Raw genomic sequence first — 26,778 nt, 5'->3', positions numbered from 1 at the left:
GAAAAACACCGGAAAATATTCATGTCATCTATTGTGTTGTGAAGATCTCGATAGCAACGTTTTTTTATTTTACTAGTTCTGTAAGTGTGGCTGGGTGGTTCAGTGGTAAAGTGGTAGACCGTGTGTCCTAAGTCGTCGCACTCGATCATGTTCAGTTCTAAGCTTTCTGTGTCTCACTTCCACTTCTTTCACATCTGTCAGTGTTCGTTGACGTGAATAATGCCGAGTTGCACAGTGTTTTTGAATCCAAGTTAAACTAAGTGTCCCCTGTAACTGCCTGAGTGAGTCAGTCCAAAGGCTGGAGGAGGGCAACGGCATACGAGCTCCGTCAGGACCACGCCTAATAAAGCAGTGTGGTGTTCAGACCTTCGGCTTGATGACAGTTTCACATATCTTATACGATCCCCTGCTGCTCTGTCTGGTAAATGTGCCTAGGGGTACACGCGGTTTGTGCTTCTCTACGTACACCGCTCTTCTGGGCGGTTTTCGCACGGTTCACAGATGTGCTGTCGGAGAAGACTCATGTCAAAATGATTCACTAACATTAGGAGAGTCACATAGTTACGAAGATCAGGTGCAAAGAGCAATTGTTTCTTTAGGATGGCTGACGTTTTGTCCCCACTAACAGACTGATCACCAGGAAACTCGCATTTCTGAGCTGGTTGTCGGGGCAGTAGGCATTGCGCACATTATGTAGCATACAAGCTGGTTATGTGAAACGATCAAATCTAGTAACAGAAAGTAATTACAAATGAAATGCACAAAATTGTGGGTATTGTACGTAACACTGTACGACATCCACATTTTTTCCATTTCATTTATAATTATGATGATTATGTACCAAACATTCAGGAGGAGCAGTTAGCATCCTTCGGAAACATGCTCTGGAATGTTAGTAGGCTTTGGATTATTCATATATTGTACGTAAGAAAGGACCTGCATACCTCACTAAAATGTTCATGTGAAATTTCGTGGTGCTATGTTGTTGTTCCTTAATACGACGATGCAGAGAATTAAGATTAGATGAGATGTACACAGGTCCTTACATGTCCTTCCGTACAGTATTGTATTCTTTTGATATATCGCGTGATATTTCACAAGTTGAGACTTTGATTGGCATCACTATATTTATAATCTGTAGACTAAAGTTCAAATGGAATCTCTAGCAACCATTTTTGAGATCCGTAGGTTTTCGATTTGTAGGTATCTTAATACAGTAACCTACAAATCTGGGAGAGATGAAAATGAATCAGTGGTGAGGAAATAAGAACAGTAAATGGTTGATAGGTTATGAAGAAAATTTGGGCGCTAGTAAACGTGGATGTTGAGAGAACAGGCACCATCCAAATTAGCGATTCAGAACATGTATTAATAGCGACGGATACAGGAGTTTTTGTTCTGTCAAATGTATATTCTAAGAATTTTATTTTGTTAGCCACAGTTACCCGGAAATTTGCATACGCTAGCCGTGGTAGCCGTACAGTGCGTGTAGCGACATAAAGACCAGATGTTTGCTCTTGCTGCGCTATTCTTTCTTGATACTGAAGACAAGAAAGCGTTTGTCTTAAGATCGAAAGTAACACCTCGTATTTGAAATGGTTTTAACCACAGACTCACTGCAGCTTAATTTGGTACATTAGCTTTTAAACCTGCATGGGATTGTTCTCATGTCCGCGCGATAGCTGCTGTGAGCCAGATAGTGGGATCTAACGAAGCATTTATTAACTAGCGGACTTCCGGGCAAGAGTACTCGCAATAAAGGCGGTTTGTTCCGAATTGCCTGCTGCCGGACAGCAACAATAGAAATGGCTGCAAAAGCATTTCAAGTGACGGGAACATACCCATACAATCCTTATGTTCGATCGATGGAGGAATTCGCTCCATCTAGTATAACGGCTCAGAGGAAACTGCAGATATTTGATCGTATGATCGTATAATAAAACATTACAGTGGTCCAGCGAAGTAAACTCAGTCAGGGGCTTACACGGGAATGCTAGAAATAAGCAGCGCAAGAATGGAGGCCCATTTACGACCTACGCTCTCCGTTAAATTTGGCATTCGACATAAGGGAGAACCCAAAAATCGGAAATCACCTACCAATGAAGGATGCTCTGGAACTGAAGCAGAATAATGAGAAAGAAAACTATACGGAAGAGGTAAATTTAAAAATTAAATGTATTCGCGATTGCGAATATGGACACCCATTAGAGACTACCAATATTATTCCTTCCCCTTCTTCAATTCTTTTCGTCCACAAAACGTTAAACCCTAGTCATCCTTCCTTAATTTCCCAAGTCACGATATCACGATAACAAGAAACATGCACTATGTGATCAAAAATATCCGGGCACCCCTAAAAACGTACGTTTCTCATATTAGGTGCATTGTGCTGCCAGGTACTCAATATCATCGACCTCAGTAGTCATATGACATAAGGGAGCAGAATGGGGTGTTACTTGGGTCATGCGTCTGTATGCGAATTTTCAACGCTCCTAAGCATCCCTAGGTCTACTGTTTTCGATGTGATAGTGAAGTGGAAACGTGAGGGGACACATACAGCACGAAAGCGTACAGGCCGACCTCGTCTGTTGACTGACAGAGACCGCCGACAGTAGAAGAGGGTCGTAATGTGTCATAGGGAGACATCTATCCATACCATCGCACAGGAATTCCAAACTGCATCAGGATCCACTGCAAGTGCTATGACAATTGAGCGGGAGGTGAGAAAACTTGGATTTCATGATCGAGCGGCTGCTCATAAGCCACACATCGCGCCGGTAAACGCCAAACGACGCCTCGCTTGGTGTAAGGAGCGTTAACATTGGACGATTCGACAGTGGAAAAACATTGTCGAGTGACGAATCACGGTACACAATGTGGCGATCCGATGGCAGGGTGTGGGTACGGCAAATGCCCGATGAACGTCATCTGCCAGCGAGTGTAGTGCCAACAGTAAAATTCGGAGGCTGTGGTGTGGTGGTGTGGTCGTGGTTTTCATGCAGGGGGCTTGCACCCCTTGTTGTGTTGCGTGGCACTGTCACAGCACAGGCCCACATTGATGTTTCAAGCACCTTCTTGCTTCCCACTGTTGAAGAGCAATTCGGGGATGGCGATTGCATGTTTCAACACGATCGAGCACCTGTTTTAATGCACGGCCTGTGGCGGAGTGGTTACACGACAGTAACATCACTGTAATGGACTGACCTGCACAGAGTCCTGACCTGAATCCTATAGAAAACTTTAGGGATGTTTTGAACACCGACTTGGTGCCAGGCCTTACCAGCTGACATTGATACCTCTCCTCAGAGCAGCACTCCGTGGTGAATGGAGAATGGGCTGCCATTCCCCGAGAAACCTTCCAGCGCCTGATTGAACGTATGCCTGCGAGAGTGGAAACTGTCATCCAGTCTAAGAGTGGGCCAACACCATATTGAATTCCACCGTTACCGATGGAGGACGCCACGAACTTATTATTTTCAGCCAGGTGTCCGGATACTTTTGATCATATAGTATATAAGTACTTTATCTATAAAGTAGCAGTGTTGTATTAAAGGATTTGTTGAACACACGCGAAGTGTGTAATTTCAAGTAACGTAAAAAATTCCTTAATGAAAAGATATCCTTGGAATTGACGACACCGCTTGAATAGCAAGAGGCCACAACCGTATAATAATTGGAAACGTATCAGCGAACTGCGTTTAATAGTGCAGTACATGAAGCTGGAGGAACTGTTGGCCATTGTTCGCATAATTTTTATGGTCTGAATCTTACACTCGATTTCACCATTCACATCGCTAGTACATTTATTTGTATGTTAAATGTTGTGACTCTTCCTGGTTGATCATAGTCTTGTGTTAGCTGCATCTTCATAGCGTCGGGTTTCATACATTTTCGCCGATTGCTTGCCGCTGCTTAAATTTCTTCGGTGGCTAGGCAGTTCGTTGAAACGGTGAGCACTCATTTCTTTACTATTCAGCACCAAGTTAAAACTACCGTGGAAATACACCCAGAACTTGAAATGTATCAAATATTTAACAGTAGCTATGTGGAATTCATATCCGGTGCGTGAAATACCTTGCTGTTCTTTTCTTGCACTGTACGCGTGTGTAAATTTAGCGCGTAGCGCCTACGGGCTTATCTAAGACACATGTCGTATTCTTCTGTCCGTCAGAACGTGTTTTCTGCCTGAGCTGGCAACCTTGGCGTTTTATCCAAGAGACCAGTGCCTTTTGGCAACAGCCGAAAGGCATCTGACCACTAGAAAACGCTTAATTCAACTGTGTCTGGAAGCATCAGGCGCCATAGACTTCTCAGGAATTAATTGTAGTTTGTAAACTACTTGTTACTTGCTAAGCTTCATCTGCCTTTAACATTTCTTGCTTTTATATTACGGTATATGTCCATCTGTTGTAGAAAGTTAATCACAAAATTCCGATGTGTGTTTGGCCATCGATGGGCATGTATGTTAATTCATATGTTGATTGATAAGTGCATTTGATAAATGCTTTCATCAACACGGTCGCACAGGTATCGGTAGTACTGTTAAGAGAAAAACCAATGCGTGCTTTAGAAACAAGGCGAGCATCGGAACGGTTCGAAACTTATTTACCTGCTGATAATCTTATCTTGTAGAATCACTACCGTGCCATCGGATCTGTTGGTGACGACGAATTTATTAGAGACAGAACACACAAACTCGGAACGAGAGAAGAATAAGACGGAGAACTTTGCGTGTCCTTTACATAGAAACTGTCGGAATATATCGCCATAGCTGATTTAGGAAAATAGCGGAAAAACTGCATCAGGATGGCCGGTCTTAGATTCGAGCCGCGATTCTACCAAGTAAACGCCCAAGGTCTTTACCATTGAGCCACTTCCCTAGGTAATGTCTCCAACGGAGGCCTCACAGCTTGAGTTCGATTAAGGCTATTGGTGGTTGGGGTTGTTCAGATGAACGTCTAATTCGTGCTCCAACTGAAGCTCTGAAGACCTAATCGTCTGACCCTCTACATCTCTCCTTTCACGTACATCCTAGGTAATTCGAAGTACTTTTTGTAAATGATTGCAAGCCACGATAGGAATTAGTAGTTACATTTTCTTCAGTTAAAATTTCAGAGCAGACAGGTAGAAGACATTTCAGTAACGTTTCGTCTCTATCTGTGAGAGGCACACGACACCGTAACTAGTCTTTCTATATCATCGGATTTGACAACTATACAGCATACACAGTAATGGCACATTGGTGGTGGTGGTGATGGTGTTCGACTTGTTAGAAATTCGAAGGGTGGAAGCAGTTGAGAAAACGATGAATATATAATTGTGGCTACGAAGTCTTTCGCGACGTATTTCTTGATTAAAAATTTCTCGGTGTACATGCCGCGTCAAATCAGGATAAACCTCCAAGCTTTCGACCACTACCTCCATGGTCGTCGTCAGGGCTAAAACTGACTGTCGTGAACTAGCGAGGTTCCCACTTTTATATGCAAAGGGCGGCTTCTTATTGGCTGGAATACGTCAGCGATATGGCGCGTAGCGAAGTGGTGCCCTCTACTTCCATAGATGTAGTTGCTATCCCGCGTTGCTTGCAGCGCCATCCCTTGAATGCTGCAAGCAACGCGGGATAGCAACTACATCTATGGAAGTAGAGGGCACCACTTCGCTACGCGCCATATCGCTGACGTATTCCAGCCAATAAGAAGCCGCCCTTTGCATATAAAAGTGGGAACCTCGCTAGTTCACGACAGTCAGTTTTAGCCCTGACGACGACCATGGAGGTAGTGGTCGAAAGCTTGGAGGTTTATCCTGATTTGACGCGGCATGTACACCGAGAAATTTTTACTCAATATATAATTGTGGTAACGTGTCACTATACGCAGGACGACTCGCGGATTCGCATAGTTGGTGCCAAGATACTTTTTCCCACTGTCCCCTTGAAAAGGAGACATAATATTCCGTAACTTAAAGGAAATTTTGTGTTTGCGTCTCTCACAGACACGGAATCACTGTGCCAGACACCCTGCATCATCTTGAAACGCCAGTGTTATAGTGTACAGGTAACTTCAGTCTTAATGTCCATTTAACCTGGGACGCTGTCTCTCTAATATTTTTCATGCTCCTTCAACAGTTAATTTCTCATTTTATTTCTGAACTATTGTTCAATTTATTTCCGGTTAATTGACAATATTTACTATCAAAGATGCTTCTGATGGTCGGGCAGGTAACAAATGTCTACACATTTGAAAATGGCCTAGAGTAGAAATTGTACCACAATAGGAAAATAAACTAAAAATTAGGTGGCAGACAGCATGGAGTGATTCAATAGATGATGTCCATCTTGGCTTGATCAAGCGGACTTGAACTGCCACATATCGTTCCTCTTTAGTATCATTCGCATTGAGATGTGAAATAGGACAGATTGACGGACGAAGCGAGATTCAACCGTGCACAAGTTACTTCTGCCAAGCATAAAATTTTGTCAACTGAGCAACCGGCACTGGACTGGCAAATGTTGCAAGGTGATGGGTTAAGAAGCGTGGTCGGGCGAAAGGAACCCATGAGACTGAAAAGGCGAGAACTTGCAAGTAAAATGGTAAACTGAGTAAGTCGATGACGTGCATATTACAGCAGGAGTGAGGGACACGAAGCTCAGCTGACAATGAGTGGGATTAAAGTATCTACCCCAGAGAGGAAGTTAAAAATTTCATACAAAAAATATCCCATTGGCGATGTTAAGAAATTTCTGTTGCATAAAGAAATATGTAAGGAAATAATACTAGCTTTGAAAAAGATCACAGCTTTTGTGACTCAAGTGGAGTACAGTGGTAATGAGGAAACTGAGAAAAATTCTTCTGTCTCCGGGATTTGGTTTTAAAAGGTGCCTGAGTAAACGAATCGTCACGTGTGCGAAAAAGAAAAAAATGAATCTTCCGAACTAAAGTTGCCACTAGTTCATTCTGGCGAAACTTCGACTGCTGTAGATGACAGTGAAAGAATGTTGCCAAAACGTGGGAGAGATACTAGATACTAGCAGACGGAAGTCTCCGTCAGTATTTCGTTGCTGTGCTGTGATGTGGAAGACACTGGCCTACGGACGTAAATTGTGTGAAGGCACTTTACTTGTAAGACTGTATGCTGTCACTTTATCTGACGCCAACGCTACTGTCTGATGTACTAACATTGACCTTAGCTCGCTAACAATGAGATGGCGGATGTTTGCCGTCAGGACTTGGTTACTCCTGTTGCGTATGAGCACGTTCCACACTCCATCCGAGACACCTCGTGGCGCTACAGCAGGAGCGGGTTGAATGACGCCCGCATACGTGAGTGATCTGGGAGTGGCTGACTGCTCACCGTTGGTCTCTAGTGTACACCAATAGCCGGCATGTGTGCGCTTGGTACTCTGTCTATAGTTGTGCTCGTATTATATGGCTGCAGTGTTCGGCGCAGCCCGCGTGGCAGCTTTGTAAACGAAGCACTGTGGGGCCGGCCGGGCGCCTTCAGACCCACGTTGTACACAGAAGAGTAGGTACGGTGCTGTGGCTGCTGCCGGCGGTCGTCGCCCGGGGCAGTTTGCTTAGCTCTGCCCGTGGGCGTGGGTGAGGGTGGGTGTGCTGTGGCGGGCTGCCAACGGCGCGATGTCTGTCCAGTGCTCGGCTAGCCGAGAGGTAGGGGGAGGGGCGGCACGTAATGGACGCCTTTGTCTCGGCGCCCAGACACTCAGGCAGTTCAGACTTCTACTACAGAGGCCGCTGTTCTACTCAGACAGCTCGTCAGCCTCACCGAAGTCCTCCAGTTCTGATCCACTTATGCAGGGCACATCATAATTAACAGCGAAAACTGACATGCGATTAAGTACACGACAGTTATTAGTAGATGCTGCACGTAAACTCTAAAACCTGGAAAGGCACTCCAAAACGATGGAATTCATCCTGAGTTTCTTCTTCGTAGTGCGAACTACGCAAAAAGATGTCTAGCGGATTTCTTCTCTGACATTGATATCTGGTTCAATCCCATGAAAATGAAAATGAAGCAGTTCAAAAAAATCTTACCAATACGCAAGCCCGACAAGGAATCAGATGAGTCAAAAAAAGTATCACCTAATCACACTACTCAGCACTAAAGTTGCACGAAAGAATTCTGTTCGATCGGATTATTGCAGTGATATTTCAGAACCTTCCTATTCAGCAAACTGGATTCCGACCAGGACGAAGCTGATGCTCTTATGAAGTAGGATACCAAGTGAAGCAGAAAACATAAATTGCTTTCGTTGATCTAAGTGCAGTATATGAGGTACTGGCAGAAGTAAAGCAGTGGGGACGGGGCGTGAGTCGTGCTTGGGTAGCTCAGTTGGTAGAGAACTTGCCCGCGAAACGCAAAGGTTCCGAGTTCGAGTCTCGGTCCGGCATACAGTTTTAATCTGCCAGGAAGTTTCGTATCAGCGCACACTCCGCTGTAGAGTGAAAATCTCATTCCAGTATATGACGTAGTTTGCATGCATGGACTGCTTCATAAATTACTAGCTGACAAATCGGCATTGTCCCGGTATTCATTTCGCCGATTTTCTGTTAGAAACAAAACATTATGTGTGCTCCTGCAGTCAATTCGGTGTGAGATGATGCCGGATAGTTTCTGTACGCCGGGCGCAGCTGCTTCGCCTCTCAACGCGATTTTGCTAACCTCTCTATTGCAACGCCTCTTCGTAGCTCTACAGACTGCTACCGTTTCCAGCTACAGCCATTTGCGCTTCGCAGCTAAAAACTATCAAAAGCGCTGCCAGCTGCTCCCTTAAATTGACTAGACCGTGTTTCTGAGCAGTAAAGAATAAATGTATTAATATTTCTTACGTGGTGCGGCAGTTTCTCACACATCTCATTGTTTGACTTTAAATCTTCTGAACCATGATAGGTAGGTCGTTGCTCCATAGTGGTTGTTGTCTGACTGTAAGGAGATACCTGTACCCAGTTTGGCTGGAATCGGTGCAGAGGTTTAGGAGGAGATATGGAACACTCATACATAATCGATTTTTATAATAGGTACAAAATACAACTTGTCACATGCAGACAGAGAGCAAACCTGATTGACAAGATATTGGCTGGAAGAACATTTGCTATAACGACAGGAAAAGACACTAACTGTACAAAAGTATTGAGTGATGGCTTACCACAGGGATTCGCCAGAGCTCATCTTCTGTTCATATTCCTCTAACACAGTTCAGGAAGTTTCGTTGTGTGGACTGTTGGGCAATAGCTACCCAACACTAAACCTTTGAAACAACTGAAGAAATCCTAACTTCTGATCTAGACATGTTAAGCCAATATTTGGTTGCAAACTCAGATAAAACAGAAGTTGAAAGTTTTCATCAGTCCAATAGTTTGACACACAGAGCCCTTGATGTCTATTTCGAAGGGAACAAACTTCAAAACACGCATCAAAAATACCTCGGGATCACGTTAGATTGGACACTTTTCTCTTAAGGAGCACTTGACGCGAACATCTGCTAAGCTCATACGCAGAAACAACGTTCTCCTTGAAATGTGCGACACTCTAATTATGGGCACTCGGATTGGTATATTCGACAGCAAGAGTACTGTACGTCGCTCTAGCTTAATGCTCCACACGTAAAATTTAACAAAGTCGTGCGTTTTGTTAGTGGGCCCATACGACCTGTTCGCGCACACTGATTACATATCCTGAGCCGCTTTCCACATCCTGATATCAGACGGAAAAGCGCGTTACTGTGTGAATACCAGAAGATTGCTGACAACTCCGACCTTTCAGTATTGAGCGGAGCGAAAAAGATTAAGACAAAGACATCCCATTCTTACCACAGCCGGGAGTCTCAAAGATATTGAATTTAATGCCATCGGTGACGGGAAACGCTCTGGCAACAAAACTGTCCTGCACAACACCTGCAATTGCCCTGCATTCGGGAGAAACCCACTGGATTTGACCAGCCTCGGGCAATTTCGACTACTCTGAACGGGCCGTGGGAGATAAGCACGCACATAACACATGTGAGGCAAGCTTCATCATCATCTTATGACAGTGGTGCGGAACGACAGGCGGTTGCTCATACTATGTCAAAATGTCCTGTACGTGTGGTAGTTTTGTAATCTTTCTATATGTATTGCCTTTCAATAAATCTGTAAAACAAAAACAAAAAACAAAATAAATTGTCGTATGTATGAAAGACCATCACTCCGTAACGGCTTGACCGATTTGGCTGATTTGTGTGTGTGTGTGTGTCTGTGTGTGTGTGTGTGTCTGTGTGTGTCTGTGTGTCTGTGTGTGTCTGTCTGTGTCTGTGTCTGTGTCTGTGTCTGTGTCTGTGTCTGTGTCTGTGTCTGTGTGTGTCTGTGTCTGTCTGTCTGTTCGCAATTCTCAGTACGAGGTTTGTATGAAAGAAAATTTTTGGAAAGTCCACCGGAAAACTCGGAAATTTGGATGTTATGTACGAAAATCTGATGAAAGAAATGTGACTGTTGGTATGACAGTTTTGCTGACAGGTTTTTTCATAAAAAAAAGTTTGACGCTTCTGCTGTCACATTTCCATAACGACAAATTCCGCATTGAATATTGATATTTTCAGAAAAAAAAATGAAAGCGATATTTCAGTTTGTTACGGGTGGCGACCGTATCTTTGTTGTGTTGCAAAGATTGAATTCATGTCACTTCTCGGTATTTTGGTGTGTTCCGAACGTTCAGTTGATTTCAGTTCGTAGATATTTTGGGAAAAAAAAATTGCCACCAGTGAGGAGTCCAAATATCACTTGCCGTACGTGCAATGTGAGCTAACTACATGATCGTAGAGTCAGTGAGACTGACAAAGACCGTAGACAGCAAATAGAATAAGAATTCTCAAGCGTGATCCATTACGACTTCGCGCGGGTAGTAGTTAGATCTGCTCAACTGGAGCTTAGGAACAAAATAATTTGGAATAAATGACTAACTGAAACCCTCAGCTGCAGACAGGTGTTGTTAATATATCTCGATATGGACAGCTGAAAATGTGTGCCCCGACCGGGACTCGAACCCGGGATCTCCTGCTTACATGGCGGACGCTCTATCCATCTGAGCCACCGAGGACACAGATGAATAGCGCGACTGCCACCACCACCACCGGCATCATTGCTTTCTGGCCAAGAGCTTCGACTGATTCGTTTCTTGCCGAACATGCAAAAGTACAACAGTTCCTTCCAAATGACATCATTTGGGGCGAATATGATCGAAGAACGACGTTTTGAACTCGACTTTTAAGATTCTTTTTCGACTGCATCTCACATCACATACGCACACACGTAACACAAACTAACTTCAACGATTCGTAGTTTCACCAGGGCTTGTAAATCAGTAATTTGTCTTCATTTTTACAAATTCAAGGACAAATTCACCATCATGCAGGAGCATTGTTGCCGCTAGTGAATGCTGAAGTTGTTTTGTTCCATTTGGCTCACGGAAAAGGAAAGAATCGATTGTGTGAAACCCTTCTCGACCAAATGACTGGAAAAGAAGATATGTTAACACTTCCTCTTAAACCTGCTACGAGAAAGAACATGCTAAGCTGTGCTGTGAAAACATGCGTTTTTGTTTTCCTTGTCGGAGTCATTTTTAAGAGGAAAGACGAAAGCTGTGTTCACGGCTAGCTTTGTAATCCTGCCTCTTTGTAGATTAAATCCATGCGACATACTGTCATTAAAGCTACTATCCTAACAGATTTAGCAGCTGGAAACTTCTCCCTCATCCCCTGTGTACTAATGATTGCAACCGATTTACACCCAACTAGCATACATACTTAGCAATTGCGAAGCACTGCTGGGTTCGCAGGTAAATAAGTGAACAAATAAATACATTCGTAAGTGCAAAACCAGTCCAGTACATATGGGTGTGCAGGTGAGAATTGTCAATTTATGGTTACGAACAGCCTCTGACTTGACTGGGAAATATTCTCCTAGTTACTGCAAATGAATTTCATATGCAGACATTTGAGTAAGTCCGTTACAAATTAGGCTCCAATTTCACCATGGGCTACTTTGACAAGAAATATAATCCTGCTTCAGTACGTTGTTACATTGTACTGTACACTCGTAACCGTTCAAGGTGGTGTTCCACATGTCGCTCTCGCCTTTGGCTCCACTACTGCCCTCCTCTTTGGTGACGTACGAATTCTTTCAAACACCCTGGATCATCTCGTACAATATGACAAGACTGTAAAATTCGCCACTCCATTTCAATATCAAGGGGAATAATATTCACATCACTGTTGAGATGACCACATAAATACACATCCGGAGGATAGAGGTCAGGTGTTAAAGTACAACCCCTGCTAGATATATTTGTTGATCCTGGACGACTAAATATGATGGTGGTGCCTCGTCATCCATCTACCGTATCTCTCAACCTTGGGCATTGGGTGAATTTGGGCCCAGTTAGATTGATTCTTAATGGAGAAATTTACATTAAAAATAAATCTGTTGTAGCAAGAACACCATTTCGTACTGAAGTCAGTGGTGGCTCATAACCACAAATTCGCAATTGTCTCACATGGATTCACGTTTATTGCGAGGTATGTGCTTCTGTTACCGTGTTGTGTATCTCTTTGTATGGACTCCGTGGCTGCTCTATGTGTAATCGCTTCTCAAGTGAGGAAGCTCTTTATTCACGTGAAGTGTTGAGTGCTATTGACATGGGATTTCAGATCGATTCCGTATTTCTGGATTTCCGGAAGGCTTTTGACACTGTACCACACAAGCGGCTTGTAGTGAAATTGCGTGCTTATGGAATATCGTCTGTTATGTGGCTGGATTCGTGATACCCTGTCAGAGAGGTCGCAGTTCGTAGTAACTGACGGGAAGTCATAGGGTAAAACAGAAGCGATTTCTGGCGTTCACCGAGGTAGTCTTATACCCCCTTTGCTGTTCCTTATCTATATAAACGATTTAGGAGACGATCTGAGCAGCCGCCTTAGGTTGTTTGCAGATAACGCTATCAATTATCAACTAATAAAGTCATTAGAAGATAAAAACAAATCGAAAAACGATTTAGAAAAATATCTGCATGGTGCGAAAAGTGGCAGTTTGACCCTAAATAACGAAAAGTGAGAGGTTGGTTAGTTATCACTCATCCATATGAGTAGTGCTGAAAGGAATTCCTTTAACTTCGGCTACACGATAAATCAGTCATATATAAAGGCCGTAAATTCAACTAAATACCTACGAATTACAATTACGATTAACTTAAATTGGAAGGAAAACACAGAAAATATTGTGGGGAAGGCTAATCAAAGACTGCGTTTTATTGGCAGGACAGTTGAAAATTAACATCTACTAAGGAGACTGCCTGCACTACGCTTGGGAATCCGTCCTCTTATAGAGTATTGCTGCGTGGTGTGGGATCCTTACCAGATAGGACTGACGGAGTACATCGAGAAAGTTCAAAGAAGGGCAGCACGTTTTGTATTATCGCGAAATATGGGGGAGAGTGTTGTATTGGATTGTTTGGGGGAAGAGACCAAACAGCGAGGTCATCGGTCTAATCGGATTAGGGATGGACGAGGAAGGAGGTCGGCCGTGCCCTTTTAAAGGAACCATCCTGGCATTTGCCTGGAGCGATTTAGGGAAATCACGGAAAACCTAAATCGGGATGGTCGGATGCGGGATTGAACCGTCGTCGTCCCGAATGCGAGTCCAATGTGCTAACCACTGCGCCACCTCGCTCGGTAGGGGGAGAGTGTCACTGAAACGATACAGGATTTGGGCTGGACATCATTTTCGTTATGACAGAATATTCTCACGAAATTCCAATCACCAACTTTCTCCTCGGAATGCGAAAATATTTTGTTGAAACCAACACACATAGGGAGAAACGACCACTACCAAAAAATAAGGGCAATCAGTGCTCTTTCTCTCCGCGCGTTATACGAGAGGGGAATAATAGAGAATTGTGAAGGTGGTTTGATGAACCCTTTGCGAGGCACTTAAATGTCATTTGCAAAGTATCCATGTAGATGTAGATTTTATATAGATTTCTTCCTCCTGACACCCCCCCCCCCCTTTCTTTCCGGCAGTTTGGCGCCTCCCGAAATTCGGCGTGGTGGGCGCGCATATCTAGCTCGCCTATAGTTTGTGACTGGCCTACATACATGGTGGAGCCTCATCGTTACCACTTCTCAGTATATAGAGTAACCGCAGTTTCTGGGAGTGGTATAACTGAAGGGATATTTCTAGCTATTCTGTCTGTACATCTGTCAGCTATCGCGGTAAGCGCGCATGTTTTAAACTGGATCGGAATAGGTTGAATGAGGATTCCAAGGGAATAGTTCAAAGGACTTGATCATTTAATTCGACCAGCTCTGGTCACTTTCAGCCACGATACAGGGAAGTACCTTGCTGAAAGATACCAACCGCCTCACCAAAGACCGTCTTGAAGTTGCACAATTTCATTCGCTAGGATTCCAGAATGCTGTTTAGTCCTGAGAAATTGCACAGCTTCATATTGATCGATGAATTAATTATTTAATTAATTAGTTCATGTAAATTAAAGAGGTTGATTGGTGAAACTACGCACAGTAATGGCACGAACACATTGAAGCTTCAAACCATGATTGGTATTTGACTACAAACTTCGTTATGATTAACTGACAATTGCCTCAAAGTAAATTTACTCGAACGGTTTAAAGAGCTACCTACAGGAGGTTCCAGAGCGGACATAACATACCATTCTTATTAAACGATGACTGCGATGTTTTGTATGCTGTTATCGTAAACTGAGTCACACGTTGACGTTACGTAGGAGACGAGTGTAGTTAAAAAGTTTGGGAAACAAAATCTGGTTTCCCGAGCGGCATGGAAGCAGTAAGATGCTAGAAGAGCGATTTTCCATTGCGATAAATCTCAGCTGATAAGTCCAGATGACGATCTTGTGGTTTTCTTTGGCGCTCGGTCGTTCCCCACTGGCGGAAGTGTATCTCGCCGAAACTTACATATCTTCAGCTTAAAACATTCATTTCCGGGACGTGGCAACGCCTTTAGCGCGTAGCAGTTAGCAACTCTAGTAACGGTTCCTGCCGCCGCTGCTCGCCGCTGCTGATAAGGACAGGAAGGCAAGCGAAGCCAACATTGTCGCCAAGTCCGCGGAGTGTGGCGCGCGCGTCGGACGCTGTAGCTTGCAGCACTCAGCGAGCCGCTGTATAGCGATGCCGGAGGTTACATCATACCAGCGTTATCAGTTGTGTGTTCTATTCCACTCGCGCATTGTCTGTCTGCTTGTATGCGCACCCTAATATCTCTTATTTTAATTATCGTCAAGGCAACATCGTAGAGGATGGCGGTAGCGTAACCTTTTTCTTCTTCGAATAGAAGTTCTCTATATTTATCCAGTATGCTTCTGTGGGAACTCTCATTTTTCTGTTAAAGCAGGCGCTCTTGAAAAACGCTATTTAAGATGTACCAAACCCACAATTTCTGAAGAGACACCAATGAAATTTTGTACCATGCTTTACAACATTTAATGTTAAGTTCCTTATATACATATATAACTTTATTTTATGGAATTTAAAAGTTTTATTTTCAAAAAAATGTTCCCTTTCCTCGAACTATTTGAGATGTTTGTAAAATTTTCTTTTTGATCTCGTAGCATATAGTAAACTTCTCTCATGAGGTTTTTTGACTATATCGAGTAGGAGAATTTTAACGATACTGTAATTATAATTCTGTAAATATAATATAAAATTTATGCAAAATTCAAGCACTTTGCTCCATATCTCAGCCTACACTCAGGAATTCAAAAGTTTACGCTAGAAACAACGTTTATTGGGCTTGTACAAATTAGTGTAAAAAATTTCGTAAGTTTAGCCGTCATAGATACTGAGAATAAAGTACATCGACTTTAAAAAGCATAATTTCCGGGAAATGCAATGTAAAGGTCAACCCATACTTTTTTATGTCACCTCTTGTTTACTACCTTTTCATCAGGTCTTAAACTGACTTTTTAGCTCCAGAGAGGTGTCCTGAGTGTTCCTACCTTAAAGCTCATTCTCTCTCTATCTTTATCCGTCCTATGTTATCATCATTAAATACAAGAACTGCATCATAAGGTGCAACTCTGACGACTGTAGCAGATCAAAATGTGGTTTTAGGGCATTATTTCAATGCAGCTGGTATGTTATTGTTTCTAAGATAGGGGGAACAGTGTCACAATGATCTACAAAACCAAAGAGTGTATATCATAGCCTTCTAAATGTATCCCGTGCAAGTTTGTTAGAAAGTAATTCACAGTCTTTGTCCACCGAGCTAGTATTGAAGTGTTGCTTCAAAAAATGTGGGCGTGGCACGAAGGTCACGTCATACATTTATTTTTCAGGTACTTCGGATGGGATTCATCATTGAAACCGTGAGAACTTACTGTAAATGAGTTCTACTAATAAGTAAAATAATAAATAGAAAATGAACATTTTCAGGGAGTTACATGAGATCCCCCCCCCCCCCCCCCCCTTAGGATTGAAATTCGTTTCATGAGCTTCTCCTTTACACTTTAGTATGGCTATACCAAACCGTTGCGATACTAGCGAGCGTCTATTAATCCGTGGGATGTTTGTCGTGCCTATTCGATAAGGACTCCAAACACACTCTAGAATTCGTTGCACTAGCATCTTGTACGCAGTTTTCTTTACATATGCACTGTACTTAACCAGAACTCTTTCCAACGGTTTCCGGTCGTCAATTCGCCCTCCCTAATACTGATATTGCGTGATAATGGCATTTTATATTGCTTCTTAGTATTCTCGATATATACTTACACGGTGTGATGCGATCCAGTTTTCGACAACTATTATAATAGGATACTATAGGGTTCTTTCTTCGTTGAGGGTATTACAGTACATTCTCCACATTTAAAGACAGTTGTCGTCCCATACACTAAGTGGAAAGTTCATCCAAGGCAATAATGTAATGTTTCTTTTTAGTCAACTGTTCATCGTGCTAATCACATACCGGGTGGTTATAATTAAACTAACCATGTTCAGAGTGCTGCAGTGTGGACTGTGCATCGAAGGACGCTGAAATATCATAGTTATGTTAATTAATCGGTGCGCTCGCGGAGTATGTTGAAAAAACAAGTTCTGCTTCCTTTCACTAGGTGAAATATGGCACTGCAAGCAGTCAGAATGTGTAATGTTTCCTGTTTTGACGTCAGTACGCTGTTTGTCGCTTGGCGACGCGTGTTGATTCATTTTGTGAAGTGACTTTGGGTGTAACGGGTTAAGAGGTCAAAGTTTTCCGTACAAAACACAACGGCTATTGAGAAGAAATATCGTGCACTACTGGCGAAGTTGTTTTATCAGAATGGCAGCAATAGCAGCACTCCATTGCGGGAAATACCCCTGACGAAACCGTTGCGAAGAGGCCCCATGTCAATAAATGGGCTAAAGAACGTGATCACGAAATTTGAAGATACAAGTCGATTAGATAGTGCAGAAGGGAAAGGGAGGCGGCCCGTCCATATGTTGCCGTGGCAATAGCCGACCGTGGAGCACACGAGTCAAATCCTGTAGCCAGTGCTCCATCTATGCCACAGGAATTCTCGCGCCCCTGGTCGACAGTTCATAAGATTTTACAGCGCATTTTAGACTGGTACCCCTGCATGATTCAGAATGTGCACCAAATGAAGCCCCAAGATAGGCTGAAACATCGTGACTTTGCCCTTTTTTGGCACACGTGGAAACGGGTGAACATTCTTTTAACCCTTTCGTGGGCAAAATTATTGAGCAGTTTTTTTTAATGAATGGAGATCAGTTAGTAGTTATCAGATAGTAGTTACCAGATATGTATATTTATCATACAGAATATCAAATTTGCTCCAATTGTGAAAGTGAGGTCAGACAACAAGGTGGGACGTATTCTTACCACTGCCCTTCCTTGGAGTTAAATGACAAAACCAACTTTTTCAATATATGTCATTTATTTTATAAATTTACTTCTCTTGTTACAATGATTGTTCATAATTACTTGCCATGAAATTTTCTGAAACATGGGTCTATGCAAAGTGCTATTTGGCAATATGTACAAACACAGCGAGTGCTCTTTTCCACAGCTTTGGTACTACAATGACGGCACGTCCAGTAGGTTTCTCCTAAAATGGGTTGATGCTACCCTACAGCCACATGACGAAAATCTTCAGGTACTTTACCTCTTTTTGCCAGAAAGACAGGTTTTTGTCCACGCCTTTTTGGGATGAGAAGCCAGCGATCAATTGTCTGGCTAGATGGCTCCTGTATGTGAGCTGATCATGCTGTCCACTTTCTCTTTTACTTATTTTCCACAGGATAAAACTGTTCACTGCAGCAACATCCACCAGGAAATAAAATATTCTGTGCAATCATTTTACAGAACGTCTGCCAATAGCATACCTTTCTCGTAATTGATCAAACTTATCCACACCACCCGTTATTTTGTTGTATTCTGCCACAACTTCAGGACAAGAAATCTCTGTACTAGTACCATCCTTGTTTTTCCTTTTCACTGTGGCTGTTTCTCATGGGTCATGAATGGAGGACAGGAAAGTGACTGGATGGTTATCCATCCATTTTACTGCAGAAATGGCTCCTTTTGTTTCAAACTGGAATTCTCCTCGTTCAAATTTTACGTGCTCCTTCATAAATTTGAACCAAAAGTATTTACCTTATACTATAGCTTTAAGCAAAAAAATCACAAAATGTCAATCAAACAGCACTGAAAGGCTCCTCTGCGGAGCAACACTCAGCTATACAATGCCTCTGCGCGAAGGTACAGCAAAAACGGCGGGAACTTCCGATTGGAAGTAGTACCCTATACTGTTCACTAGGTGGTAACACCGTACAGAGGTAGGAACTGTGAATCCCACGGGACTAGGCGCAAGTTCATTGTAGTGGGAAGCATGTTTCCCACGGCTCACCAAAGGATTAATGAACGAGGCACATTTTACTGTGCACGATGTTGCAAATGCTCAGAACTGTCACATGTTGCGCAGGAACATTCACTGCACTCAGCTTATGTGACTCTGTGGTGCGGTTTCACAAGCTTCTCCGTTCTCGGTCCGTTTTTCTTCCACGAGATGATACCTCGGGGGTCTGTTAGGTGAACAGTGACACCTGCAACACGTGATTCCAGGTTTTCGAGAATGCAGCTTCGCCTACCCCAACATTTTTTTCGCAACACCACACGTCGCTTGCCAGGTGAAAGATTTGCTTCTAGAAACCTTCGGTAACGACTGCATCATCTCAAGGCAATACCAAGATGTTTGGCGTTCCAAATCCCCCCGACCTAAATCCATGTGATTTCTGGTTGTGGGGATATGAGAGACCGTGTCTGCCAGAGATGTATCCGGTGTCTTCCAGATCTGGAGGATAACATACGACGACATACCGCTCTGATTAGACCGGATGTGCTGCGAGCGACTGTCGATCATGGTATGTTACGGATGTAGCATGGTGAGTCGGGAGACAGTGTTGAACACATGTTTTAGCTTGTGACGATATGGAGTAAATCTGTTAGAACCACCGGCCATCATGTGTTTGATCGTTCTTCCTTCTCCTGCACGCCCGTCACCTTCTGACTGCTTCGATCGTCATATTTTCACCTGGCAGAAAGTGGAACTGTTGTTTTCAGCATGCTCCGTGAGGGCACCAATTAATGAGCATTTCTACGAACTTTCAGCGTCCTGCAAAGTATACAGCCCGCACTGCAGCCCTCGGAACACCGTCAGTTTAAATATAACCACGCCGTATTTGCGAAGATTCTTCCTATAGTCGTATGTAGTCAAAGATGTGGTACAGTGCTGAAAGCCTTTCGGAAATTTAGGAAGACGGAAACTATCTATTCATCTACATATGTTGTTTCCAAGATGTGTTTGAAGAGATCCGCGCTGATCTCCTTCGAGAAAAGCTTGTTTCCCTTCTTGTTGTTTGACCTCCTAATATAGTTTGACCTCCTAATATAGTTTGACCTCCTAATATAGTTTGTGGTCCAGCAACTGATATTGGTCTGTAATTGTGTGAATCCGATCTTCTACACTTTTTTGCAAAACAGGGATGCCATTCGCGCTTTTCTAGTCACAGGGGCCTTTGCGATGCGCAAGAGATTCTCAGTAAATATGAGCTAGGAAAGGAGCCAATTCCGCAGCGCCTTCGGTGTAAATCTTAGCGGAATGCCGGCAGGACCTGGCGCCCTTGTTCGCTTCGGAAGCACACGTGTTGGCCCAGCCAGCAGCAGTTATCGCACGAGCGCGCGTGGTAGGCGGAACTCTTGTCGCGTGAGATAACAGGTGACGGAGGTGCCACTCGCTGCCTCGGTAACCAGCCCGGCAAGCCCGTTTGACACTTGTCCGGCAGCCGTCTACACGGTACCGTGTATACGGCCGTAGTAGGGACAGCAATGTGCAGGCTTCCACAAAGCAGCCGTGGAGCTAGCGGACACCCCACTGCACTGGACGACTGATTCGCTGTTGATTGGGCATTTGTAGACATTGGCGCCTTCACATCCCTTAAATACGGCGCGGCACTCTTCGAGGCAATAATAGAGTGTACATTAGTTAACTGGTTCTAAGGTTATTTTATTTCTTTTTGTTTTCGTACCTTACTCTCATGGCTCGGGAAATTGGTATTGAGCTATTAATTTCCGTGGTGCACGAACGCCAGTTTTGTGGGACAAAACTAGACAGTTACGAGGAAAGTATTCATGCAAGAGAATATGTGGATCGATGTATTCAACGAACTGAATGGATCATTTCGAAAAATGAAAAAGGAATAATATCCGTACCTTTAGTAAGTTGTTAATATACTAAATGATATTTTATTGTGCTATTTACAAAAGTGTGGTCAGCTGAGTGAAGTAGCAACAACCTTCCAAAAAATTAATTTTAGATAACTACCAACTCACAGAACCAGTTAAAATCAATAAGTAATCCATCATGTTCCTCACATTTGTTTAAATCCGCCACACACCTGTCGAGCTGCCTGCACTTGCTTAAGACAAATTAACGATACTACGTCTTCCGTTTCAAACTCGTCTCTGTCGTGCACAAAATTATACAAAACAGTACAGCCGTTTACAGCTTCTACAGAAAAATTTTAGTTCCCCAGTTCAAAGAGGTTTGTAAAATTGTAAGTTTGTTTCAATATTAAATATAAATAATAGGACAAATTACTTTTGAAACTTTTGAATGATATATTTCTACATCTCTCAGTTCCGCAGTTGTTGGTTACCAGTGAATTATGATATGCCAAGTACAAAGTATGAAGACCTTGTCATATACTGAAACAGTATTTTCATTTCACTTACCTTGTGGCGACAGGCTGCATTTGGATAGGTTAAATAGATTCTCTGAAGAACGTGTTCTTCAGCTGTAACGAATCCTTCAGTCGCCCATTGTGGTCCAATGAACGGCGGTATTCTTATTCGACCGTCCTGGAAGAACATCTCAGGATCGCAACTGAGCTGTTGAAACAGACCGTGAAAGGCCCGCATTCTCTCTTTCCCAAATCAGATGAATCCGCGGCATTCTTTTCCTCCTTTCTAAGCAACGGTAAACTGAAACCCATGCTAGCATTTGTTCACATTACATTTCGCTAGGGCTATACTGACACAGTGAGAGGGAAGAAAATAAAGGGATAGACCATATCGTGCCATGCACAACCGGTATGCCGTTTCGGCAACTGCCGGACAAGTACAAAATGGGCCGAAAGGTGCAATGCACACAGAAGTGAAGGGGAGCGGACAGGAGTTGGGAGCACATTGGAACGGCATGCCAGGACACGTGAGACGGTTGTGCTGCAGTACAATGGCAATCATGCCGTCCATACCAGACCCACAGTGCGATGCATTCCATATTTTAGAACTTCTAGATGTTCAGCAGCGTAGAAGATACTGGATGCTTCTTGGAAAGGGAGGAGAAAATTAACATATTAAATCTGTGTTCCTAACGTTTTCAGAATACATACATTGTGTCTGAAAGATGTTCTGTATGGTGTTACACAAAGTGAATGACATGATTTGGAGAACGTCAACGAACTGCTGCCAATGAGATGAAATATCAAACTGTTTACACACATAGTGGATGATGTTCAACTGTATTGGTGGTTTGGACGATAAAGACACGAAAGTGATGTACGTTCGATATGACTTAGCGAAATACATCAATTTTTTTAGGTGTGTTGTTAGCATTTGCGGCTTAAAATAGTATGTTTGTGATCATGGAGATAGATGAATATGGACTCCCCATTCATAGACGAGCATTTCATAGCACTGATTAGCGACAAGCTCCGCAACAAACACCTTAGTTTACTATAATGATGACTATTACCAGGTGTATGTTTCCTTTCTGTTTTGTGACAGACGATGTGTCCCTCTTGATGCAGATGTAATGAAATCAGTATGTGGAATCTGTTTATTAATGAGCTGAGAACATGCAGCAGCAAGTTCTAAAAGAGGACAAAAATTAGCACAATGTGCGCTTGATATGTTAACATCAACTATTAATACACGGTTGCATTGCAATTGTACAAAATCTCTAACCGTTTAAGGTATTTGCGTAAACAGAATATTACTCTGATCTGTGATGGGACGTCATCAAGTCTTCAGTGCCACAATGTCATAATGGGAAGTCTAACAAATATTTAATTAAAACCTCAATGACTTCTCAGATACACGAGGGTTGCCCAGAAAGTAATGCACAGTATTTTTTCTCAGCCAAAAACAGTGCTACAAATGCGAAACGTTACATATGTATTATTTGAAGTCTCAGAGTGAACGCACCAAGTTTGCGTCACTTCTGACAGAGTAGCTGCAGGACAGTTTGAGAATGGCGTCTGTAGGTGATGTTCATTACAAGCAATGTGCCATCATTGAATTTCTCACTGCAGAGAAAGAAACTACGGGGAATGTTCACAAACGCTTGTGCAAAGTCTACGAAGCATTTGCTGTCGACAGAAGTACAGTTAGTTGCTGGGCACGGAGGGTGAGGTCACCAAAAGGCGGTTCGGCGGAGCTCCACGATTTACAGAGATCGGGGAGACCATCCACGGCTGTCACACCTGACATGTTGCAGCGAGCTGAGGATGTCATTTGCCATTAAAGGATGCCATTTGTGGAAGGCATTTTGAGGATGATGAGGTTATTCACACAGTGAAGCACTGGCCCTACAGTCAGGACAAGGTTTGATACCGACAGGGCATACACCTCGTTTCGCACTGGAGGAAGGCCATAGACCAGGTTGGATTTTACGTGGAAAAATAGGGTGTATAGATAAAACACCAATCTTTCATGTGTATAATTCTCTTTATGTTCAGTAAAGAATTGCTGAAGAAAAGAAAACTGTTGTGCATTACTTTCTGGGTAACCCTCATATATTGAAGAATGTCTTTCCACATACTTCCTAAAATCCTCTCCTATTTAGTTTCAGAATGGCTATTGCATTCACTAAACACTCATATGTAGAACATTATGTCTGCACAGTGTTCCCAGTTATGGTTTAGCTGCTTCACTTAGACATGCACTGAAGTAGGGTTTTTCCGATGACAATTTATTTTACCAGATAAATTTGTTCCCTGCTTTCAGTTGGGTCTGAAACTTAAAAGCAACCTCAGATGGTAGTCCCAGAATCCATCAAATGATGCGGCACTGTATTTGATGAGACGATGAAAACAGCAGCATGCTACTTGGACACCTCTGCCATGTGTTGCTTTGGAGCGGCACCTATGGTTGAAAATGAGCATGGCGCAGATGACGAAGGGACATGTCACGACATTAACACGTGTGTGTCTCAAAATAGAGCCACGTCCCTCCCATGACTCCGCTGCATGTTTGTACCATGCCTATTCTGCGTTCATTGGGTCTTATGCTTGAGTTGTTCAAATCTGCTGGTGTGTGAAACTTCAGCAGGTTGTCACTTGCCAAGTAACAAAGCTTGATGAAACTTGGACCATACTTAGAAAGAACTACTAAATTGTTGTACAGATAGGTAACTGAAAGAAATACACAGTTAGATGGGCATAAATGACACTCTTATTCAAAGACAATAATTACATTTAACTCATTTCTTTTTATGATGGTCTCCTGGGCATTAGAAAAAACGAGATATGGTTCTTAGTAGAGAACACAACTGCACTAGTCAGTGCAATGTATTTGACTAATTCCAGTCCTAGTTTCTAGCCATTCATGGCTGATCATAATATGAAGCATGTGAAAGATTTACAATATAAGTGGAAAACAATATAAAGCTATTTATCTTATGGCATTAACTTTATTTTGTTACCACAATACATTCCAACTGTTTGCTTCGTGATCTTCAGACAGACATGCTTTGTTTTTACATGTCTGTTCCAGCTGGATGCAGCCTATCATGCACTTTAGGTTTCTTCCTGCTCTAAACAGTTACTTAATTCATTAATGGCATCAAAGTTTCAGCAAAAAGATACCTAAAGCAGTGTGTACATGTCAGAATGTGAGTCTTTAGTTGATAAATTTTTAAGATCTGTTTTAAGATACATTTGAACTTGACACAGTTATCAACTGTTGCAGTGCATCTTGGATATTTTGTTTATCTACTTGGAAACAATTTTCAGATTTGCAAGACTTTTTGTTGTCACACATTGTTTCTCTTTCCATAGCGAGGTCTGTGGCAGTTTCTTTGAACTCCTGAGCAATATTTCAGAAACTATTCATTCCGCAAATGTTTGAAGCTCACAGGTTGATAGTGTTAATACACTCCATAGCGATTGTAGCAACAGCTCTTTTAACATAACAATGATTTCATAGTTTTTGTTTGTTTGTTACAGGTATTAGGTATTCAGAGGATGTTACGCGAGATGAAGTAAAGGCCTTGTCGGCTCTGATGACATTTAAATGTGCCTGTGTGGACGTTCCATTTGGTGGTGGGAAGGCAGGGCTGAAACTGAATCCTCAGAAGTACAGTGAACATGAACTAGAAAAAATTACAAGAAGATTCACTCTCGAGCTGGCAAAGAAAGGGTTCATTGGTATGTTCGTAATTAACTAACTCTGGAAAAATTTCTCATATCTGTAATTTTGTCTAATATTCGTATTTTTGTCTTGAATATTTTGTGCTGCTGTTGTTTTTCAGAAATATATTAAAAGCCCATGCAGACAAACACTTCGTTTTACACAGCACTTGCAACCTTAAGTTTGATTTATAGGAGTTTCTAAATCTGTTATCTGACATTGCTGTTAAACTCTTACGGGTATATGTAATTAAATTACCTGTATTTCAGGGCCTGGTGTTGATGTGCCTGCTCCAGACATGGGTACAGGAGAACGAGAGATGTCTTGGATTGCCGATACGTATGCCAAAACTATCGGTAACTTCAGTTTCACACTATGGGAATAGTTTCATACTCTTAATTATAATTCACGTCAGGCAACTGCTGGACTTGTTCTTGAATTAACTTTACAGCTAACATCTTCATACACTCTGCCTCACAGGATGCCAATGTTGATAGGGCACTAAACTCTAACTTTCGTTTCTGTTTTTAAAATTGTAAACTGTAATTAGCTGTATCACTTGAAATATCTTAAATCTGTTGTATTTCAATCACAGATGATGTGTTGTAGATTTATAGACGTTATTCTCATGTCACCATTATGCTTTAAGTACTGCTGTAGTAGTTTCTAAATTACCTCTCTACAATAATTCCAAAACAAATTATAAGAAAACACTGTTTTGCTAACTTCAATGAAAATATGTTATGCCTTAAAGTATAACAGGAATATACTTCTAACTGTAATGACAGATGGCAGTACATGCAGCAAACAATCTCAATATGACCTCATTCCAAATTGCAATGCCACAAACAAATTTTCTATGGACACTTATATATATTCTTGGAAACTGATGGGTAATGGTTGTTAAACTGTATTGCAATTGTCCAGGCTCAAAAGATAGACATTAGCAGAAAAACTTCCCAAGCAATATAGGCAAAATTATTGATGAAAATTGGCTGTGAACTACGTTTAAAAAGAATAGTAAAATGACTTCATTATTGCAGGTCACTTGGATATCAATGCTCATGCTTGTGTTACTGGAAAGCCAATAAATCAAGGAGGAATTCATGGAAGAATTTCTGCTACTGGGAGAGGAGTTTTTCACGGTCTGGAAAACTTCATAATGGAGGCGAACTACATGAGCATGATTGGCACAACACCAGGCTGGGGTGGGAAGACGTTCATTGTGCAGGTAAGTGGTGCTGAGTGTCAGGTTTCTAGCATATCGGTTTAAATTTGATAGCTTCCTGCATTTATGTTGTGAGAAGTCAGAAATCTGATAACTTGTTCCTCTATTGTACATGGTTCTCTACACTGGTTGCTGTGCCCCAAAGCGTTAAAAGTGGATACATTGGCGTGCTTTAATATCAGTACCTTAAAACATTTTTTTGTTAATTCTTCACTATATATCGATTACCTCATACTGACCAAAGAGTGTGGAATGAGTTCATCATGGCAAACAGACAAATAGAGCATAATTAAAGAAAAATTATGTTATTTAATCATTTTTATTACTCATTTTAAGGACTGAAATCTGTTAGGTAGTTCTGATTTTGGGGGTAATTTGGAGCATGTATGTCAGCATCCATCACAGTGAAATTACCATATCAGAACATCTTGTTCTTTGATTACTAAACATGTTGTGGGATGCAATGACCTCATTTCAGACTTCCACTCTCACAAGAATTGTGTCAAGTGAAAAACAGTAATATAATTTTGTTAGAGTCCAAGGATGAGAATTACCTGAAGTCAA

At 42.3% G+C, this 26,778-nt stretch overlaps 1 protein-coding gene across 1 annotated transcript in view; it reads left to right on the top strand.

Annotated features, from left to right (window-relative positions):
- Positions 1–26,778, top strand: part of LOC124619574 (glutamate dehydrogenase, mitochondrial) — a 158,736-nt gene that overhangs the window by 93,907 nt on the left and 38,051 nt on the right. Inside the window, exons 2-4 of the mRNA XM_047146065.1 lie at positions 24,803–25,003; positions 25,256–25,342; positions 26,030–26,217. Of these exons, the coding sequence (XP_047002021.1) occupies positions 24,803–25,003; positions 25,256–25,342; positions 26,030–26,217 (476 nt within the window). The remainder of the gene's footprint in view (positions 1–24,802; positions 25,004–25,255; positions 25,343–26,029; positions 26,218–26,778) is intronic.

This window comes from Schistocerca americana, chromosome 6 (genome assembly GCF_021461395.2).
Source record: "Schistocerca americana isolate TAMUIC-IGC-003095 chromosome 6, iqSchAmer2.1, whole genome shotgun sequence".
Lineage (NCBI taxonomy): Eukaryota > Metazoa > Arthropoda > Insecta > Orthoptera > Acrididae > Schistocerca > Schistocerca americana.
This window is presented reverse-complemented; position numbering and strand designations above follow the sequence as displayed.